Source organism: Teleopsis dalmanni, chromosome 2 (genome assembly GCF_002237135.1).
Source record: "Teleopsis dalmanni isolate 2A chromosome 2, ASM223713v2, whole genome shotgun sequence".
Lineage (NCBI taxonomy): Eukaryota > Metazoa > Arthropoda > Insecta > Diptera > Diopsidae > Teleopsis > Teleopsis dalmanni.
Genome location: NC_051847.1, coordinates 208,012,005 through 208,035,917, shown reverse-complemented (window position 1 = coordinate 208,035,917; position 23,913 = coordinate 208,012,005). Strand labels below are relative to the sequence as shown.

The 23,913-nt window shown below is 26.7% G+C and overlaps 1 protein-coding gene across 1 annotated transcript; it reads right to left on the bottom strand.

The window, feature by feature from the left end:
* Positions 1 to 570: 570 nt before the first annotated feature.
* LOC119680604 (protein obstructor-E-like) lies at positions 571 to 2,559 on the bottom strand (the record flags this gene model as incomplete). Its single annotated transcript, XM_038093515.1, has 4 exons — positions 571 to 1,384; positions 1,767 to 1,977; positions 2,054 to 2,242; positions 2,316 to 2,559. Coding segments are annotated over 4 exons (762 nt in total), but the record flags the coding sequence as incomplete, so codon positions are not given.
* Positions 2,560 to 23,913: the final 21,354 nt, after the last annotated feature.

Genomic DNA, 23,913 nt, shown 5'->3' with positions numbered 1-23,913 from the left:
TTCTTATATATTTTATAAATACCATTAAAAATGCAAAAAAAGTAATATCGATTATAGAATCGATAGCCGAAGGATTAAGCTGAAGCCGAAAGATTATCGATACCATTAGTGTCCGATATGTCATGTAGAAAATTAGTGAAACGAAAAAAGATGGAAATAGTTCCCTTATAAGGTATTTGAGCTTTCGCTTCTTATATATTTTATACCGTTAAAAATGCAAAAAAAGTAATATCGATTATAGAATCTAAGCCAACGGATTTTCAGTATCTAGCGTGTCATGTAAAATATTAATGCAGCCAAAACAGATAGAAATAGTTCCGATGTAAGGGATTTGATGCTTCCTCTTCTCATATATTTTATGAATACCATTAATAATGCAAAAAAGTGATATCGATTACATTATAAAATGTAAGCCGAAGGATTATCGATATCATTAGTTCCGATATGTCATGTAGAAAATCAGTGAAATCGCAAGAGATAGAAATAGTTCCCTTCACAAGGCATTATATACTTCCCCTTTTCATAATTTTATTAACGACAAAAACCTTTGCTAATAATTAATGGACGCTTTGGTGAGATTTTTTTTAAATTATTTTGTATTTTTTTGAATTTTTTTCTTTTTATATAAAATAAAATTATAAACTTACAATCAAAAGTCACTTAAATTTACAAATCTCTAAAAGTTACGTTTCAATCAGAAGATTCCCTCTCTCTCCGATGCTGTTTAGCTTTGAACTGAACATTCGATCTCAGTTAGCGCGGGTAAAGCTAATTTTTAATTTAACTTACAAACGTAATTTTCATAAAAAGTGTCAAATTTAAAAAAGTAGGGTTTACAGATACATGAAACAATAATCATAATAATCGTAATAATAATAATAAAATAACATAGGAAACACAAAAAAAAATTTAAAATAAAAGGAAACATAAATTAAAGTTAACATAAAAGTAGTACAGAGGAAGCTTAAATAAAACTAAAAAATGTAATAGATTTTAGAGCTCACTCACTTCTCTTTTAAAGAGAAAACAAATACAAATACAAAACAGATTTTCTTTTTCATTTTCATTTTAAATTAAAATAAAAATAACACATAAAATAAAATGAGATTTTTTAAAACAATAACAGAAATAAAAACGTATAAAATATAAAGGAAAGTTTTGTGGCTTTTAGAAAATTAGTGTTTTGTTGTTTTTAAATTTTATTAAAGTGAAAGGTTAGAGATGTATTTGTGTGTGTGTATGTGTATTTGTGGTTCAGAAAAGAGTTTATGAGGAGGCAGCTTTGGCTTTGGGTGCACTCTTGGTGCGACCTTCGGTATTTAATCCAGCTAAGAGTTCACTTTTACGGATGCTCTTCAAGTCCAAATCGCCGTAGTAGTCTTCACTGTAATTGTATAAGGAGTTGGTAAAGAGGTAAAATGGGTTAGGATGCTTCATAACACAAATGTATTTTTTTTTTCTTTTTAATTTTTTGTTGAGATTAAAAACAACGTGAAAATAGTGAAAGAGCAGTATGTATTGTACAAAAGGCAGCAAGAGAGCGCAATGGATTATATAGTATAGAGCACAAGCTTCTTTCAGGCAAATAAGCTTGATAAGCAAAATTTTGAGCTTTCATCCAGACGGTATAATCGTGTGAAACACAACCGAAAGGACTTTATGTTAGTGGCAAGCCAAAATAGTTTTCATACGCTTAGAATACCACAACCGTAGGGCATGCAAAAATACAAAAAGCAAAGCATTTGGTGCTTTTGAATTGAACTTACCAGCCGGGAACATCTTCTGGATCTTCACAGTTGCCAGTACCTTCACCATCACCAATTTTGAAAACTGTGCCAATTGGGCAACCATATTCACGTGCAACTCCCTCCAAGCAGATGTAGTATTTACGACAATCTTCGGGATGTGCGTGCCTTGAGAATGAACCGGCATTAGCAAGTTCACCAGCAGCGGGACAAGAGAAACCATTAGCAACTTCTGCAAAGTAGAATGTTAGTTTAGAATATATATTAGTTTTTGTGTAATTGTGTTTGTAAGTTTAAATAAGTTGTACCTTCATTTTTGCATTCTGGTACTTGATCAGCCCACATGCAAACACGTGCTTCGCGGTCATAAGCCAAACCGGGTGAGCATTGATATCTTGATGGTTCACCATTCCAGCAGTTCCAGAAGACGTCACATTTGTTTTCATCAGGGAAGATACCGTACAAGCGTGAGCAGTGTGGTGTGGAAATTGGTGGTTCTATAAAATCATAATAATAGCATAGTATTAAAACTTTTTATATAAAAAAGATTTCATTGAGTTAAAAAATTACCCAATTGTTCACGCTCTCCGCATTCTACATTGTGCAAATAATCACAGTTTTCAGTCAAGTATTTTGGATCTGAGGAATCGAAAGCCAAACCATTACCACAGGTCTTTAATTCAGAAACATTATTGTCACATTTCCAGTATTTATCACATGATACGGTATGTGGATAGAAACCAAAATCATCAGGACATTTGAAGGTGTCTTGGGCCACAGCTAAAAATATAAGAATAAGAGAAATTATATTAAAACATAAATAAAAAAATAAGTGAGCTGAATATCTATTTTTTAAATATTAAATATTATTATGATTATGATTTAAAAGATTTTAATAATACAAATATATAAAATCTAATTTGCATTTTAAATAAATATATTATTTATATATTTTAAATACATATTATATTAAATAAAAATGTATCAAAAAGTTAAGTGAGCTGAGTATTACTTTTTCAAATTTTTAATAATAAATATGCTTTAAAATATTTTCATAATACAAATATATAAAATTTTAATTTATATTTTAAATAAATATATTATTTATATATTTTAAAAATATAAATAATATATTTAATATTATATTTTTTTCTTTAAGAGCAAATAAATTCAACAGAATCTATAATATTTTAAGAGCACTATAGTATTAACACTTCAATTCGCTGTAGAAACACAAAAAAAAAAAAATAAATCACATTTTTATTTAAAAAATAAATTGCTTTTACCAAACATTTAATTAAAACAAAAAAAAAAAAAATTACTCTTCAAAAATTAGTTTGAGCTACTGTTTTTATATTCGAGTACAGCTTCGAGTACATGACCAATGTTATTTTCCGTTTTGGTGGCAACCATTTCAGCATTGCCAACATCAACAAAAAACCGCAATTGCAATACGCAAATAACAACAACAAATTGTAAATCAAAATATGCCAATAATTGCCATTGTTGTTATTGTTGTTCTTGTTCTTGTTGTTGTATAACAAATTTACAAATTTTATTTAATGTTTTTTTATATGTATATACATAAACAATAATATATAAATAAATAAATTTTGTTTTTTCATTAAGCCATATATCAAACAATCAGTACAAAATAAAATAAAGCAGCACGGGAACTGATATATAATGAAAATGTAATGTAATTTAAAGGCGTTTGGCATTAGCTAAAAAAATTTTAATTTTAATTTCAATTTCAGTATTTATTTGTTTTTGTTTGTCAGATTTTTTTGCAATTTAATTTGATTTACTGCGGTCAGTAACTAAGCTTTTAAATATAGTTAGTGCGGAGGTATAGTACGGAAAAAAACCTCCACTGTTTGAATTTAAATACATAGTGAATTTGTAGTCATTTTATTACTTTATCCCCGAAAGGCTTAACCGTCGTTGTGTTTACAAATTTTGATTTGAAGTGACGAGGTGAGCAAAAGTGTTGCCACAATTTTGTGGTTTTGCAATTAGATTATCACATACAATTCTATTTATTTTTAAATTAAGCCTTTTGCATATGTTTTAATATTGCTTTGCATTTGAAATGAATTTTACCTTATTTGATTGCATAGTTTTGTGCGCAATATTTAAAATACTGCCTATGCATTACATGCCCACCCACAAATCCACCTCATGACCGCCACTACGTTGCTATGTAAATGCAGTTAGTTAGTTGGCATTAATTTTGTGGTGAATTCTGGTACGAAATTATATTTGTGTTTATTTTATTTTATAAATAATTGTTATGAAAATTGGGTTTTTAATTAAAAGTGAAATTTAATAAGTCAAATATTAAATTTAAAAAAAGGATTTACTTCATTGTAGTCTAGTTTAAACTTTATTGTAAGTTTTTTCTCCCAAATATGATTTTGTTCAAAAATTTTTTGATTTCTTTTAATAGAGATTTTTTATTTTAAATAAAATAATTTTTATTTTTAATTGATGAAAAAAAACTCAAAACTATTTTAGATAAATTTTTATTAAATTTATCTAAATTTATCTATATTTACAATGATAAATATTTGCTGATGAAGTTCTTATCAGATGAAATATATAAAGTTATATAGTCAGTTACAATATATCGAGCGATTATGCCCTGACAAACGAATAAAGTATATGTTAATTATTTTTTTATTTATTTTATTGTTTTAATTCCTGGTATTAATTTTTTTATTATTTTTTATTTACTTTTTCAATATCCATTATTTATTTTAAAGTAATCTAATTCCCTTCTATCTACCACAAAAGCAGAAAAACATATAAAAATAAATAAATTTATTAGAATTTATTATATTATATTTATACATTTATTATAGACTTTGAAACGTAGTATGTGTCAGATGAGGCCGTAAGCTCTACAGCAATAACTCTTGCTACCTCTATAGGTGTGTCATTTAGCCTATCTGTGTTTCTATTCTGTATGGCATAGAAATATGAATGTAATCACAGAATAATAAAATAGCACTGAAAGTATTCGAGAAATAAAACTCGATAAGATTCCACCGTATCCGAATGAATCACAAGCTATACGAGCTTTATCAGGACAGTGGTATCATTCAGCAAATTAATATCCATCGGCACCGCTGTTTTACTCACTTCGTGAGAATGTATGTCAATATTTTAGCGGAAAAGGTATTGGAGAGATAATTGGAGAAAAAAAGCATAGAGGCAGATCATGTCTCAAGTGGAGATTTCTAGTTGAGGTACCACTAACTAGCATTTGATGTGGGAGACCCTCATACGGGACTTAATACGGGCCCTCATACAGACTGGAGAAGGCGCTTGTAGAGATATTCTGCATCAGACCGATATCCGATAGCGAATTATTATGACCATTTAACAAGCTAGAACAACAGCAGAGTTAGAATTAAAGCAAAACACGGTTCTAGGATATTATTTAAGGAGAAACTGTCGCATGATTGTAGTGCTTATAATCGACTCTAAGTACAAATATTTTACTAAATTATATGGTAAATAAATAATTTGGAAAATGTATTTTAATATATTATAATATAATAAAATAATATGTAATAAATATTTATATAATAAATTAATTATTAAGAATTATAAATATATTTATGTAATAATTCATTATACCAAAATTAGCCAAACTGAATCAATCCCAAAATTATGAATGCACTTAAAATATTAAATAATTTTGCATTATCGTTAAGATATTATATAAGAATAGTTTATTATATTAAGCTGTATTTATTAAAATTTTTATTTTAAAAAGATAAATATATTTTTTTGTTTAAAATATTTATTGCTAAATTGAAATTTTTATGTAATTCACAACTTAGCTGTCACTTAAATTTTCAATTTTAGACATATGCGCAGAGAAGCAATTCATATGGAACTCATTGCCAACTCCTTTTACTTTTACTTTTATCTCGAATAATTTTGTTTTTATATTTCATTTTCATTTTCATTTTTTATTTTTTATTTTTTTATTTTTATTTTTTCATATCTGCATTAAATGTACGATTTTGACTGACTTTCTAAAGCTGACACGATAAAATCATGTTAAACTTTTCGAATACAATATGCACTACACTATATTGTGCAATATAAATCGGTAAAGTTTTGAAATAATTACACACAAAAGCACATGTATGCACGCGGGGAGAAGAAGCGAAGAGAAGGAGTTTGTTTATATGCGAAGCATGTGTATCGCATTTAACCCAAAATCATCCTTTCAAAAATGCTACAAGGTTACTGCAATTTTCATATTATTTAAGCTTATTGTATAAGTAACTACATGTATACTTACATATATATTTATGTATATCTGAATTTTTCTTTTTTTTTGTTATGTTGCAGTAATTTAATCTGCAAAGATGCGAAGTCTTGTGATGTGCATGCCAACTTAAAGAAACCATGCAGTGACTTTTAAAGTAGTGAATAAATTGCATAAGACCAACTTGTGCTTTAAAACACTTGTTTTTTTTTTTCTCCCTAATCGGATAATGAATTTTACGTAAATAACTGAAGGATGCGTACTTTAATAATTCATTTTTACGTAATTGATAATCATTAAAAATGCTGTGCAAATTTCAGTAAAGTAAGTTAACTGGAGCTCGCTCAGGTGATGTTAAGTGTTGGAAACTACTTAACAGATTATAAGTTTTAAATGCTAACGCATAAGGAATTCATTTTTGATGTTGTTTTTATAAAAAGAAATTAAAATTGAATTAAATTTTTAAAATATTACATAAAAACTTAAAGAGGTTACATCTATATGCATGTATATTGCTTGAAATGGTTATATCTAGTGCTGCTTGGTATTGATCAAAGTTGCAGCTAAATATATTTTGTTAATTTTAAGTTAATTGAGTAATGAAATTTTTAATTTTTATTAAACAAATAAAAAGAAATTATTTAACAAATTAAATAATTAACAAAACAATAATATTATAAAATGTTGAATAATGAATATTAAAAAAAAATTTGATAATAAAGCATAATAATCCGTAATATATTTATTAAAAGTTTTATGTTGTAAATAAATTATTAAAACTTATTATAAAAAAACAAAACAATTAAAAAAATATTTAAATAACAAAAACAATAAAATTATAAAATATTTACCAGTTTATGCAAAAATAAATTTGCATACAAAATTTTTAATAAGTTTCAATAAAATTTGATGTCAAAAAAAAATGTTTATTTATGTATTATTATTTATTGTTGGTACTTTTTTTTCTATTTAATCTCTAAAACTAAATCTTCCATCTTCATTATAGTTTTTTTAATTTTATTAAATTTTTGAAATATTTTTTAATTGATCGCGTTTTTCCTTTTTAACGCTTTTGTCTGCAACTAATTTTACACATTGCTTTGTCAAAGCACTTTTTTCCCCTACCACAGTAGTTAATTGCTTAACTTTACACGGTATTTAGTTGATACGCATATTTGTTATTAAAATTGTTAAAAATTAAAAAAAAAATAACAATAATAAAAAATTGAATTTATTAAAAGTAATTAGGTTACCTTGAGCTCACCTTGCCATTCTTCTCACAAAACTGCAAAGCAAATGCATGAAATTGCATGCAGACGACAAAATCTTGTAGTGAAAATTTTCTTACAAATTAGCTGACAATGTTAAATAAATTAAAGCCACGCCCAAAACATGTACAAAATAAAGTGAAATGACGTTTATATAAAATGTTGAGAAATTGAAGGTTTTAAAATATTAATTGAAGGACTGCATAATAGGAAAATTATAAGTGAGGACCTTAAACATGTTTAAAGAGCAAAAAATATGGAGAAAAAAAGTTTCAAAGAAGTTTAATGTAAGCTTAAAAAGAATTCTCAAAAAAAAAAAAAATAGAAGAGTACCGAATAAGATGAAACCATGAGTTGTATAAACTACACCACGAGATTAACATTGGGAACGCTTTAAGACCTAACAAAATTTTGCTAGGTTTAATCATATATTCTCGTATAGTTTAATCAGATAAGAAAGCTGTTTCATTCATCCTAACGAAAGAACCACATTACAGGTCCATGTTTAGTAGTCATATCTTTGGAATGCTCCCGCTGGAAAGATATTTTATTCCATACCAGCTGGTAGGAAAGCATGGTAGAGAGCTTCCGAATAAAAGAACCACGTTACAGGACCATGATAAGTAGTCATATCGTTGGACTAGCTTTAAATGCTCTAGCCAGAAAGATGCTTCATTTCATATTACCTGGTAAGAAAATATGGTAGAGAACATCCGAATGGATTAAAATGCTACTGAATGTGGAAACTGTAATAATAGACACATCTTTGGTGGAAGGACTAGGTCACAAATGATTTAATGGCACTTGGCGCTAACTAATCGTAGCAGTAAGCTACTTAAGAGTCACCTAGTCTATCCTACTAGACACAACCAAGGATAATACAATTATAAAAAGATCAACTGAGTGAGTAATTAAGTTTTCTTCTAATAGTATTTTTATGAAAATGTAATAATGATTATATTGCACTGCTTTAAAGTAAGTTAAAATAAGTTTAACACAAATTGTTTTACATATTATTTTCAATATTAAAAACTATAAAAAACCATATACTACCAGTTATTCTTGAACTTTCAATAGACTTCATTATTTGTTATATTAATAAATTTGATATCTTACTTCCTTTCATCAATTGAAATTCATAACTCAATTCCGAAGCTTTTCTCTGCATTTTTCTTTCGCTACATAATTCATTTCTTTTACCACAAAATCATTCATTGTCCAAAGAAAAAAGTGCTGCAGAAAAAGTGCTGTTAGCATTCATCAAGTTCATAATCAATTTGGAATTTATTACATCCAATAGAAAACTCATTTAGGGCAATCATTGGAGCAATTTGCGAGCATTTAAAGTATTTTACAAATTGTATACAAGCTAAGCAATTGCAGTACTCATTATATAAACCACAAAATAAAAAATATATGAAATAAAAAAATCTCAGTAAAAAGTGTACAAAATCAGTTCAATTATGCGCGCCAAAGAAAATGAGCTCAATAAACTCGGAGTAATAAAGCATTTTTTCTATTGTTGAAGCAGAGCGTGGAACTTTCACTTTCATTAGAAGCAGCGCAGATAAAAGCAAGAAATTTTGCTCAATAGAGTATGAAATATAAAAACTATATTATATACTTACAGTTTTTTTTTTCAATTATCTTCCAGTGAATAACAAAAATTTTGGTTGCAATAATGATCAGTTGAAGTCATAATTTTGTTGCTTACAGCCAAATGCGATGTATAATTATTTTCAAAAAGAGTTTAAAAAAGCTATTTAAATTTAATAGCAAATCAAATTATAACTCAACAGTCAAAAGAGTCATTGACAGTTGTTAAAAAAAAGCCATAACCTCAACCCACAGGCGAGTTGCATTATATTTCTTCAGTGGAAAATACAATATTTATGAAGTTCGTGCACCGGAGGCGTATGAGTAACGCTAATCATAAAATATTTTTTTAAAATAGACAAGGCCAGCCTTTCGTGATTCTAACATTAACTGCGGTGCTGCAGTGCTGCATTTATTGAAAAACTATTTAAATATTTTTTCGTCTTCCATTTGGCAGCAGTTAAATGTATAAAATAATTAATTTAATTTTTTTTTCACCTTGGAAGTAAAATACTAACAATTTTTCTATTTTTAATTGTAATTATTTGTAACAAACAATTACCGTCGATCGTTTTGTCCGCGATTATTAGCAATGCAAATAATCAGATTTTTATGGCATTTGTGGTAACAGCGACAAGAATCGTAGCAGCGCAAATTATGTTAATTTAAAAATGTAAAACAGTAAAAATGTTAAATGCTAACATGGCAACATGCAAATTACTTTGTTGTTAAGAAAACTGCAGAAAAAAAATATAAATGAAATGTTTTGTGCAAAACGTAAACGGTCATTGGCGTTTGCACTTGCACTGAACATACGCAATGCATTTATATTAATTGCTTTTGGTATCAATTAAATTAAATAAACTGTACAATAATTGTTAGTTAGAAAGAATTTCATTTATATATTTAATTTTATTTAACGTAATAACTTATTTTAATGACCAAATTTTTTTTATTAACATATTTTTACTCAGTCAGAATCATCAACCATAGACTATAGTCGAAATATTGGTGACAATAAAACATATTTTTGAAGAATTTGTGAATTTATATAAATCTTTTTATAAATCCTTTATTCTTTACTTAATTTAACAATTAATCCATTTAAAAATATAAAAAATTTAGAATAATAATTATATATTATAAATATAAGAATCCATTTAAATCTATTTAAAAATATAATAAAATTTAAAATAATAATAAAATTCTATAAATATAAAAAACATAAAAAGCTTTTTATAATCACTTACTTACTAAAAATGTTTATACATTATGTAGAAAATTTTTTTTTAAAATTAAGCTTAAAAATAATTTCTTTAATGTCTATAGAGCTAAGCGATTTCTTTGTGAATACGTAGCTTAAACTTCCAGAAGAAATAGATTTTTAAAAAAGTGCATTTCAACAGTTTATCAGACTGTTGATCATTAAGAACGAATCAGATATATTAAATTATCTAAGTTCGACATTAAGATATTAGTTTTAGTCTTTTCATATCTTAAGAAAATATTACAATAATATATAATAGCAATTGGAATAGGAATGAACGGAGTTCTAGTCCCCAACGGAGCGGAGCACTGCGACCATGATTGATCTTTGAACAGAGGACATTCTGCCTTTCGAATGAAGGCCAGAATGTTGGGCGTTGAGGATAATATATAATATTGTTATTATTAATTATTTTAATAAGACAATATCAGATCTGACTTGATAATTACTGTCTGTATAACATAGCCGTAATTTAGTTTGATGACCAAAAGTGATAATAATCTAAGGCATTTAAGATAATTAAATATTTTTTAATATTATTATGCATATTTTTAATTTTTGTACTATTAAATAAAGGGAAGTTGCAAGTTTTATTGAATAAGTTAATAGAGACACAAAACTGTTTGGATCCCAGGGATCAACGTTACAACTGTTAAAATTACATTTTAATAATTAACAGAATTTAAACGATTAAACTTCAACTTTTAACTAAATCTCTTCTCTTTTTCGTAAAGACACAAAAATAGTGTAAGTGCATTGTTTAATATGTTTAGTATCAAATAAAATTATTAAAATTAAATAAAATTTTCAGTTACAGTAGTAGCACAAGGAATAATATTAAAAGTGTGCTTAGACCTTTCTTTAAATTGCTTATACGTGCACTATTACCAGTATTGCACCTACACACGTAGTAAATTTGCTACTGTTAGTTTAAATAAGTAAAACACAGCAAATACCACATGTTAACTAAACAATTACACACTACTAAAATGTAGTAGTGAAGCAGTGCTACTGTTTTGTGTTTTTGTTGTTATTACTACTTAGTTAGTTACACTTTAATGCGGTTACACAAATTGCACAAATACTGAGTGTAGAAAAAAAAACTAAATTTGTTTAGATTTGTGTGCAGTACCGCAAAACTCAAGCAGTTGTAATAGCAACAATAACAACAAAACCAAAAACAAAAAAAAAACATAAAACAATACTACACAGCATTACACATTAAATTACATGTAACACACGCTATACACCGCACCACACTAACAGCAGAAGCAGTTCGCTTTGCAACACTACACATGCATGCAGTTTTATTATAAAATATTTCTTTCTTACCCACCTTCCATACTGTACTTAATGTAAATGGTAAATAGTAAATGGTAAATGAGTTAAGGAAAGCAGCAATAGAAACGACAATAAAAGCAAAAACTACAATAACAACAACAACAATTAGAAATAACAAGAATAAGCACTGTTATAGCACAAAGTTGAATAATCGTTGCAGTTGGCTAAGCTTTATTAAAAGTGAGCACGTCGCATTGTACAGCGGGTACTGCTTGTACTGCTTGCTGCCTTTACTGTTTAGTATTGCTTTGTACTACTTGTACTGTTTATGGTGCTACCAATTCAAGTCAAGTCAAGTCTCAAAGACGTTGACCAGACATGGAGGCTGTTTTTGTATTCATTATTCATTACATACATTCACACATACACATGCATTTACACTTACGTACGCTTAAGTGGTGTATTGCATGTACGAAATATTTTGCATGCAATAGAAATGAGAGGAATTTGAATTAAAATTGATATGCAAAATTTAAACCAAATAGTTTTGTGAGGTGTGGCGCTTTGCCAATGTTGGCATGTCAATTGAATTAAATCTAGAGTAAAATCGTCAAAACATTTAAATGAAAATATTTTTATTCAAATGGAAAATATATATTGAATATTTTTAGAAACATTTGAATATTCGAAAAATTGTTTATTTATTCAACTCAAAAAAACTGTTGTTAAAAAACAAAAAAATATAACATATCTGTGCTTTCATAAATATTGCTTATTTAATTAGGTTAGGTTAGATTTAAGTGCGAGTCTCTAACAGACGTCACAAAACTGCTTATGGGTCAGTTGTATGACACTTAAGGTCTTTTTTAAAGATGTAAGTGAACAGCAAGTGATTTAGTTTTGCTGGAAGGTTGAGGGCTTCTGTGATATATTTCTTTTCGGAATAGTGGATTACAGTAGAAGAGTAAAATAAAGATTTGAGTTTTTTTATGATATAATTTGTTATGGCTCAGTGGCTTTTTCTTATAAAATGAACTGTAACTAAACAAGTATAAAATAATTTAGATAATTCATCTTTTGGTGCATTTTATTAAATTTAATAAACTTTTTAATAAAAAATATTTTATTATATTGATATATAAATGAATTAGTTTGAAAAACTTCAATAAACATTTAAAACATATTGCGGAAATTATATTTGAAATATTTTAAAAAAAATTATTGTTGTAAAGAGTTTGATATTCTAAAAAAATTAAACTTAATCAAGTCACTTAATTATAAAATAATTCCCTTAAAATTTATTAATCAAATCTGTCAAGAAAACTGCATAACAAAATAAATTCTATATATTATTATTTTAATCAAATATGCCAAAAATTTAAAATTTATCTATAATTTATGCCACAAAAAATATTTCAGCAAAAAAATATTTGCAAATAAATTGCATGCCAACTCCCACAGCCGGTTAATAATATAAAATTCTTTAAGAAAAAAAAAATTAACTAAATATCAACAACAAACACAACAACTAAAACAACAACAAAAATCTCAGAAGCCACAATATATTTATTTTAATTTTATTAACAATATTGATAGCTGCTTAATTTGGCCAAAAAAGTAAAGATACCGGTTCTGGTCATATGCCGCAATCTGCCGAAAAACAATACGAAAAACAACGTAAAACAAATATTACATAATAATCTATCTATATGTATATATATGTAAAGATATATAGTGTTGAGGTTCGACTTAACTCTCGATTTCAAGCAAAGGCAAAGGCAAAGCCTCAGTCAAATGAAACTAAAACTGGCTGCGTGGAGAAGCTTTAGCAGTGGCAGTAAGAGTAGCAATTTCAACAGTAACCGCAAAAGCCAAACAACAGCAGCAATAACAGCATCAACGACAATAACAGCAGCAGCAGCGGCAACGGCAGCCAATACTGTAGATACTGTAGAAGAGGAAGCAACTAAACCAGTTCGTTAACACTACGACTTACTAACCTAGAAATTGGTCAAAATACTAACTACCGTATAAATAACTGACTAAATACCATAAAACCATATCGTCTTGTTCCTTATTTTCACACTAAAACTACTGTTTACATTTTTGTTTTACATATAAAATATTTAACTTTTAATTTGCGAGTTTTGTATTAAATTTAAAGCACAAATATTGCATCAGAAAAAAATATTTTATATATTTTTCTGTATAAAAAAAAAATATTAAAAGAGCCATGTGTAGGCAATAAATTAACAAATTTTTATAATTGAATATACATAATAATTTTTTATTTTTTTTTTTATTTTTTTTGTGCAATATTTGTCAAAAATTTAATTTAAATATTTAGTTATGAGTGACCTTTAGTTTTGCTCTATTGCAAATTTATCAAAATTATCTCATGCTATGAATTTATGATGCAGTTGTTAATTAAATTTTGAAATATCATAATTAAAACATATTATTTATAAAAAATATATGTGTATGTATTTATTTATATTTATAAAAACACACCCAAGCTAATGACTGAAACTTGTTTGATTACCAAATGACATGACACAAGTTTTACTTTGACATTTTGAGTTGGAGTTTTTGATTAAGAAATACCAGTTAGCAGTTAACAGCAGCAATAATAGTAGATATTACAAAATGTTTATTGCATGCAATTAGTGCTGCTATTTACATTCGCTTGCTTACAAATAGTGCAATTTTAACAGCACACTTCAGTGAAATTGGGTGCGGAACAATAAAATGTTGGGTGTGGGTTAATGTTAATTTTTGAAAAGATCAAAGCGACATTTAATTTACAAAAAAAAATATTAAATTGATTATTTAAAAGTTTTATGGAAAAATCACACATTATGTATGGCATCATTACTATAATTTTTAGTAACCTTTTGAAAGGTTTCAGGTATATAAGAAAGATATAAACTTCCCTAAATATAATATATGAAAGACAAATACAATTAACCACTCATAATTTTTTGTTTTTATTCTAAAATAAATAAAAAAATTAGTGCTGTAAAGTAACTTTCTAAAGCTCTGTTATAGCTTTTTATAATAGATATCGTTAGTTTTTTATAATATAAAATAAAAACTGCAAATGTAAAGTATAATGTAGTTATAAGTTTTATATATGAAATTGCAATTAATAGGATATCGTGTTCCAATATGTCAAACTGAAATTTTGAAATTTGTTGTATATTAAAACTAACTTTTGAAATTAATTAATAATGCTGTTTGATGAAAATAAATTTTACAATTAATACTGAAGAATGCAATAAATTTATACTTACAAGTCACATAAAAATCAATTTGAGTGAAATTGACTATTATAACTTATAGATGAAAAATTTTTTCACTGATTTATTATTTATTCATAATTCAGAAAAAAAATATTAATACTTGAGATCCTCTTCAAGATATTTACTAATACAGTAATAGGAATCTTAGCATCATTGTAATGTTTTTTTTTCTATAAAAATGTTAGATACATTTTAATAAACACTACAGGCTTATCGTTCTAGTAATCAGTGGACTCATCACTTTTGACCTATAGGCTCATGAAACGATAAAATGCTGAAAGCGGTGGACGGCGAACAAATTCATAAACTTCCAGCACATAAGAAGATAAACTATACAGATTTGGCAACAATGGTCATCAAGAAGAATATGAGTGACAAAGCTGATTCCGTATGTAAAACCGTGAACGGAAGATAACTTTAGCAAGATTGACTACTAAATCATATGATTTCTATCTGATCATGGATATTTTCGATAATATCTATATAGGATGAAAAATGCAGAGCAATTCAACTGTATACATTTAAAATCGACAAATTTTTATAAAAACATTTTGATGAATTATAACAAAATACAGTAAATTCTTTGTTACTTATTTTTGTTAGTTGAATTGTGAAAAAAAATATATTCTATAATAGTCTATTTATAAACTTGCATGCAATATAATTTTTTTAAACCAACAAATTCAAAATAATAACTAGCAAAAGTCAAACCTTCATCAAAATTTAAACAAATTCATTGAATTTGACAGCTCAGCATACCTCAAGCCAACACACTTATTACGTTGAGTTTATTTATATATACATTTATTATGTGATTTGTTGCTTTTTATATAGCACTGTATAGTATAGTATAGTATCTGAACCTTGTTATGGTGCAGCGGTAAAAAAATTAATAGCAAAACCAATAGTGAAACTAGACAAAAAGAGCAGCCAACTTCAATTTGCACACAATTTACAAATTCAATTACGTTCAGGTTGCCCCTCAGTTAAGCACGTCCTTAATAGCACTTCATCTACAAACCGTTTCTTTTTTATTAAATGAAACAGGAAAAAGGATTAAACACAAGTTTGTGTATCACTGAATTTAGTAAAAACAACAATAATGTGAAAATCGTATATAAAAATTGTATCAATAAAGCTCGTTACATTTTGACAAATGCATTGCATTATTTAAACATTGACAATGTTGTTCACATGTTAGTAACATACAATGGTAGACAGAATCAAATATCAAAAAATTAAAACTGCTGGAAAAAATTACAAAATACGAAAAAAAATGAAAACAATTTAAATACTGCATAAACAAATAAATGACGTTTTAAACTACTGCCAACAAAAAAAAAAAATAAAATAAAAAATAAAAAAACAAAAAAATGAAACAATTTGCTGGCATTTAATTGAGTATTTGACAAATTTAAACATTTTTATAGCCCACATTGACATCTGACGTGTACTAAATAGCGAATATCCATTAATAAAAAACACACTAATTTGCTTATATGTTATTGCTGTGTTTTTTACGAAATCAGCTTAAAATAATTAAAACAATTATGCTGTGTTAATTTGCATAATAAATTAATTAAAAAATGTTTATGGATTTTATAAAATACAAAACATAATAGATAATTTGTTTAACAGATAACAAAAACTATTTATGATATAAAAGTAATGCTTTGTAGTAAATATTGTTAATTAATTGAAAATAAAACAATTTGCATAATATTAAAAAAAAATATTGTTAATAATTGTGGAACGCATATAATATATTACAGCACTACTGTGGGAATTTTTTCTTTAATATTTTTCAACTTGGCTGATATATTGAAATAAACACAGATTTTTGAACAAAAGTATGTCACTTCAACACTATTCAGTTAAATTAGGAGTCATTTAAATAATATCAGTTCTTTATATTGTACTTCTATGTGTAGAAGATAATAAGATGTTAATTAAGATATACTTAATGCACACAAAGATACTAAAAATACTACTTATTTATATGAATTAATAAATTCTTGATTTATTAATAAATTCGAATATCAATAATAATATGATATAACTAATAATTAAACAAGTTCGATTGTTCATTTTTATTAATTTTTTTTTACTATTAATAACTCCGATACTGAAATTTAAAGTTTCTTGGAGCTAACATTTTAGTTAACAGATTAATTACCTGCCATAGTACTGTAAAGTTTGACAGTCGCTGTAATTAATCACTTATAACAGATATAAAAGTGAATGCTGTTATATATTATATATTATATTTTGTAATGTTGTTTTATTACTCTTTTATTTTTTATTTGCAATTAATAATTATAAGTGACATTTACTATATTTTATTATAAATAAAAAAGTTCAAAAAAATTATTATTACCTTTGATGCTATGAAAATTAAAGTTTAATGAAGTTTAAATGAAGTTTGAATTTTAAATCTCTCCAAGTTGATAGTATATGTATATATTTTAAGATCCTATTTTAATTCTTTAAAGTACCAAAAAGACAGATAACTTTTAACTAATAGATAAAAATAAATAGGATTAATGTATTTCGAGTATTAACTTGAAGAATTTTTGTATACGTTTGGTTATAGCAAGTAAGAACATTAATAAGTCTAACCTCATATATATTATTTTTCTGATCTCATATATTATTCTGCTCTATTATACTTGGAGCTTAAAGTAAAACCACATTTATTGGATATATAATTGCTGTTGTTCAATTGCAGTCAGCTGTAATGGGAATGGTGATGTTTGTTGATGTTCAAAAGGTATTGACACGATGTTCGAGGTATTGGCACGATCGCGTATGGAACTATAAGATACCCAGGAATAAAATGACAAGTCATATTAATTCGTCGATGTTAATGAAAAGGTTTAAGATGTAAATGCGTATGCTATTGAAACCATAAGCTTAAATAGTAATGATGAGTCGCTATTACTTGTCAATGTTGACGAGTAGTTTTAATATGTAGAGGAGGGCACTATTCAAACCATAATATATATTGCTATTACTATCTCACCAGTTATTTTACATTGTCTTTATTTTCAAATTCATATCTCAGCTAAATGCTTTAAAGACAATTTAAACAGAAAATGAACTGAATTTTGACAATTTTTCTAATAAGTATGCAAGACCAAAAGAAAGATCCTATCCTTTCAAAAATTTCAAAATTGGCCGTATAAAAAAATGTTTTATTAAAAAAAACTAAACCAGTTTTAATTATAAAACTGATATAGAATAAAATAAGCATAAAACTAATTTAAAAAATTGTTTCTATTCTTAAATCGAAGAGTTTTGAACAATACTGATATTTTTCAGTCTTCATATTTGACTTTAACCTAAATTAAAATTTTTAATATTTAAATGAGTCTATGAGGCTATGAGTCAATATGATGAAATGAAAACCACAGACTGTATTTTTCCTATCCCTTAAGAGACTAAAAAAGTTACTAACATAAGTCTTGTTCAGTTTTTGCACATTCTGAGCATATATTGCTAATTTATATGCAAATATTTATTTTTAACACACTAACATATTTAATTAAAATTTAAATTTAAAATTAATTAATTAATTCAACACTTCTTAATATACTGCCAAATTGTTGTCACAAAATAACACAAAAAAAAAAATTTCACGCGTTACCGGAACTTGTTCAATACCAGTCAATTTCCATACTCAACTCATCATTCTAAAATTTTATAAATATTCTGGCAGATAATTTAAAAAAAATAAGAAACATTTAATATAATTTCATTATAATTTTTTTTCATTATTATTATTATTATTTTGCATAATAACAACATTCAAGTGACAACTTTTTATTGAAACTTAAGTCATCTGACAAGTTTTCGTGATGGTTTTAGACCATAAAAATATATCAGTCAATTAAATTTTTATTTTAAGTAATTTTTATGGCACATTCATACGATTCGCATGGCAAACACGTTGCTATCAACAAGCAACCGACTTACGACTTGCGACTTGCGACTTGCGACTTGGCTTATCTCTAACCAAATTGACAGCATTTATGTGGTGATTATATTAACAAGCATATTAGCAAATATGTTTGGCAGCTAGGAAATCTTTGCTCCAGAGTAACCCAGAGTGATGTTCACTGTAGATAGTGCAACCTCATATGCTGTCGCAGCCATTAAGTGCAGTACGACGCGCATTAATATGCGACAGCAGTAAAACATTTTGCCTGCAGCGATTTATATAATTTTTTACTCGTTTGACGATGCAAGATTTTGTCGTTCCTATTCCAGCTTTTTACTTGGCAAACTCTTCAGATACTTTACCCCGACTTCAGATACTTTACTCTGCAATGACTCTCGAATGTGTGCATATCAAATGTTTCTTTAACTATTATTATGAGTATTAATTTTATAGTTATTTTTATTATTATTATTATTGCAATTTGTACATATGTTTGAGGATATTTAGTATTTGGCAGTTGTGAAAGTAGGTATGTAGGTGTGTAGGTGTGAAGAGTCAAATAACTTAAATGTTACTTCATGATAATTTCCATATGTGAGTAGAGCTCTACTCTTGTGTTATGTGGAGATCATTGAAGTAATGAAGAGGTTATGTTAAAATACGAAAATCTTACTGAAAGCCTTAGGTCTATTTCACTATTATATTGTTGAATAAATCTCAATAAAAACTTAAGGAGCATTACAGTAATACTGACAGGGAAAAAATATAAATGGAATTATCACCTTTTGAAAACTTTCTTTAATTGAAGCTGCAGCTTTTATAGAAAAGATAATTACACTTCCAAGCAGGTGCTGGAAGTTTGTCACTCTAACTTAGAGTCATTATATGAATATTGGCAGAATATTGCAAGTATAATTATCAGCTAACAAAATTAGAAAGTTACTTAAATGGAATGTACAGATTTCGTAGAAAAGAGAATGAAACCTCAAATCATATGTTTGGAGTTTGTCTGGCATTGATGTATAAACAACGGAAATACCTATGTGGGTCTCATTATTGGATAAAGTGTAATTATCAGCTTACAAAACCATAAACTTACTTTAATGGAATTTAGAGGTTTCATAGAGAAGAGATTCATACCTCAAATCATATGCTCTGAGTCTGCCTGGCATTGACGTATAAACAACGAAAATACCTACGTTGGTATTATTATTGGATGAAGAAACAAATCTCGATTTAATATCTGTAAGACTATAATACGTTATAGTAATCGGACTTGTGGCTATTAACCTCCAAGTAGTAAGAGTATTAACCAACGTGGTGACATCAGAGTAGGGCGTACTAAACTAAATAAGAAACATGAGACGATTCTATTAGAAATGAGTATTTAATAGCATGAATAGCAATTCTACTAGACATAGCGATGACGAAGGAGACTATACCTAAGAGTGTGGCTACTCCATTCAGATGGAATATGATCTAGCACAAGTAGTACTATGAAAATCAGAAGTTAGTGAACTAAATCAAACGATTAATCGACAATATAGGGTGACTTTATAAGTAGTATAAGCCAATATAGTGAACTGAAAGTGTACTAAGCCAAACAAGAGTCGGCAATAGCCAGCCATGCTATTAACAGTGAGTATGTTATACGTATAAGAGTCGGCAATAGCCAGCCATGCTATTTACAGTGAGTATGTGATAGTTATATCATTCATAGTACAATATTATGAAGCGAAATCAAAAGTGAGTGCGCCAAAGTAAAAAAGGATTAAGAACAGGAATATCAGATGATGGCTTTAGGATTGAATGTACGTTAGCCAGAGTACTGCTAAGCTATTTAGCGGATTTCGAAGTGATTGTCGGTAATTCGAATGTTGAATATATGCTTGTATTTATTTAATTTATTTATATAATTTATATGCAAAATTAAACAAATAATTAATTAGATTTGTAAGAGATTAATGAGATTAGAAAGAGTAAAAGATTTCTAAAGACAGATATTAATTTTAATAGCATCCATATTGAATTCTAATAAGTTTTGAGAAGTTATAACAGTTTTATATAAAAAATATGTTCTCAATACAAACTGTAGATATAAAAATCTTTATCAATTTATTGTAATCATAAAATAAAGTGTGAAACCGTACACTGCAATAAATTTTCTTAAAAAAGGAGATAAAAAATATTTGAACCACAAACTGCTGGTAGCGTTGCACTATAACTATTTCAATAATCCAACACTTATGTCATGGCAAAAACAACAATTTTGGTACGAATAAGTCAAAAAGTTACTTGGGGACTCGCAATTTAAAAGCAACTATTTTGGAATTTATTTTGATTTTGTCGCATTTATTCAATATTTTTCAAATTTAACGCATCGCCAGAGAACGGAATCAGAGGCGCACATGTGTCATGCATCGATTCGTAACAATTGAAACGAAGAAATTGACTTTGTTTCAAACATTTCCTCCTTTTTTTCTTTGGTTTCATTTTGTCACAGTAGCGATTTTCCTTTATATTTCATTATCCTTTTAAATCCAAATGTGGATGAAATACTTTATGCTACACTCGTAAGCATTCACATACGTACGCGAGCGTATGGAGAAAGTGACTAAGATGCACACAGACTTCACTGTGAAATCATATATAGTAAATGCCATAATGGCTTGAAGGATATGACATACAGTTGAGCAGAGGAAATTGATTGTCAATATTACTGTGAAGATACAGATGCTTCCCAGTTTGTGTAGCGTTTGTTGGTTGCAGCGTTTTACCGTTGCCACGTTCCACACTATTACGACTGTGAGCGAGTACTTTTCGCATTCTGACATGGCTTTACAATAAATAAAGTGAAATAAAATCTGATTTCTGTATAAGTTCTTCTTTAAATTTTTTTTTTTTATTGAATATAAAAATAGTAGTAACAAAAAGTTGAAAATATTTAAAGATTTATTATTTTTATTATATACATTTTTTTTTGTTGGTTACTCGTTTTGTTTTATTTTATTTGTTGCCTGCCATGAATGATGATTTTTTACCATGAAACGAACTACGGAAAACTGGCAGAGACTGCGACATTTGTGTAAATTTATTTTATTCTACTTTATATAGTTTTTTTAAAGGACTTTTTGCTTCCCTTATCGCATGCTATTTATTGACTTTCGCTCTTATTGCCACTATGGTCTCATAAGGACATCTACTGACACCTTATGCAGTATATTAAGGTTGTCATATTATGCCAATAATTTTAAAATCTTTGACAGTAAGAAGAAATGAAATTGCTTAAAAACTATTTTTAATTTTACTGGTTCAATGTTTTTATTAAATAAATATAGTTGATATATTGATATTTTCAAGAATTGTTTTAAATTTCTTAAATTTTTATTTTTATAGCACTTAAAATTTTCTGTGGATATTATCGAGTACAAATGTTTTAGAGACAAAATAAAGTACTATCAAGTACAGCAAGCAAGCAAGCTGACTGGAGAAGCACAAGCATTAATTGAAATGCAAAACTTATGCGCAACAAATAATAGAACAGAACATTTGCAACAACAACGATGTACTTTTATGTGCAACAGGTGTTTGCATTTTTAAGAAAAATTTGTTTGCATTTTAGCGGATAATGCGAAATACATAGTTAATTAGATGTTACAAGGGAATTAATGACAATTGCATATCTCTGACACATAATGATTTGAAATATAATTATTATTGCTAAGAGTGTAGCTATAAGAAATGAACTTCAATTAATTATGAGCACATTTTCAATACCTAATTTGATTGCTAGTGTTAATTATATTAACTAGTGATAAATTTGTTTGTTTATGAACAATTTTTGGTTTCAAAACTAATATGTTATATTATTATTATTAAACTAAATTATTTAAATTAAATTATTTCTGCAAAATTAATTTTATTAAAGGTAATAACATGAGTTCGATTCCTGGTACTTGCAGTCTCAAACAAAAAAAAAAAACAAAATTACTTACGAATAATTAAATACAAGAAACATTTCCAAGAACACTAATAATGAGTATTTGGCAATACTCGAAACAGCTATATGATCCGCCAAAAATTCAATTAATTAAAATAATATAAAAATCAATTTTTGTTGTTGTACTTTACTACTGTTTGAAAAAACCTATTTAAAGCTGTCTCAAAATAATTACGATGGTTTAAAATAAATCTATAATATATATACATAATTTCACTGCAATTGCCTTTTAGCATTTATTTGAACTTAAACTTGAACTAAGTGAATTAACTGCATTGTTCATTAAAATTTTTCATAATTCATATATAACTAATTTTTTTATTCAAACCAAAATTTCGTATTTCCATAAAAAGTGCTTTAAACCACGGCATACTTCAGTGCAGAAAAAAAAAAGAAAAATTATTAAATAAAATAAAACATTTTAACATATGTTCACTTAAGTAGCACTTAAAAATGCAATAATTTATGTAAAAAATTTAAAGGAAGTAATTTTTAATGAATACACACATGTATGTGTATTAAATATTAAAGTAAAAAAGTGTATGTAATGGCATATGTTTTAAAAAGTACATAAATTTAACAACTATAAAACAGAAATTAATTAATAAATTAAAAATATTATAAACTACACAATAAGCCTTTGAATATTGGTACTCATGTGTGTAGGGTACACACACATTTATATACTTATTTAGTATTAATAGACAATTTTTAAACAATTTGCATTTGAATTTTTATAAATATATAGAAAAAAATGTATATGTATATTAAATTTGGAAAGAGAAAAAACTGAATTTAAATCAAGCATGACAAATGTATGCATTTTAATTAAATAACATAAATTATGTAAAATAAATTTATTTAGATAATAAAAACATATAAACATATTTAATGTACAATGAATAGGAAGTAAATTATTCAACTGTAATGGATTGATGTACTTTTATTTTAGTTACGAATATTATTTTAGTGTACAATTGTTATATTATGAATTTTGTTTATTATTATTTTAAATAATTTTTTTTTTCATACATGAACTATTATAAATCAATTTCAAATATAAAAAAATTATCAAATAATTTATGCTTTGAAAAACAAGTAAATTACTTAATTGTAGTAGACTGATGAACTATTATTTCATTAAAAAATGTATTTTAGCAATTTTACTAGTGATTTAAATAAATAATTTACTTTAATATATATATAATAAAATTATATATTATTGT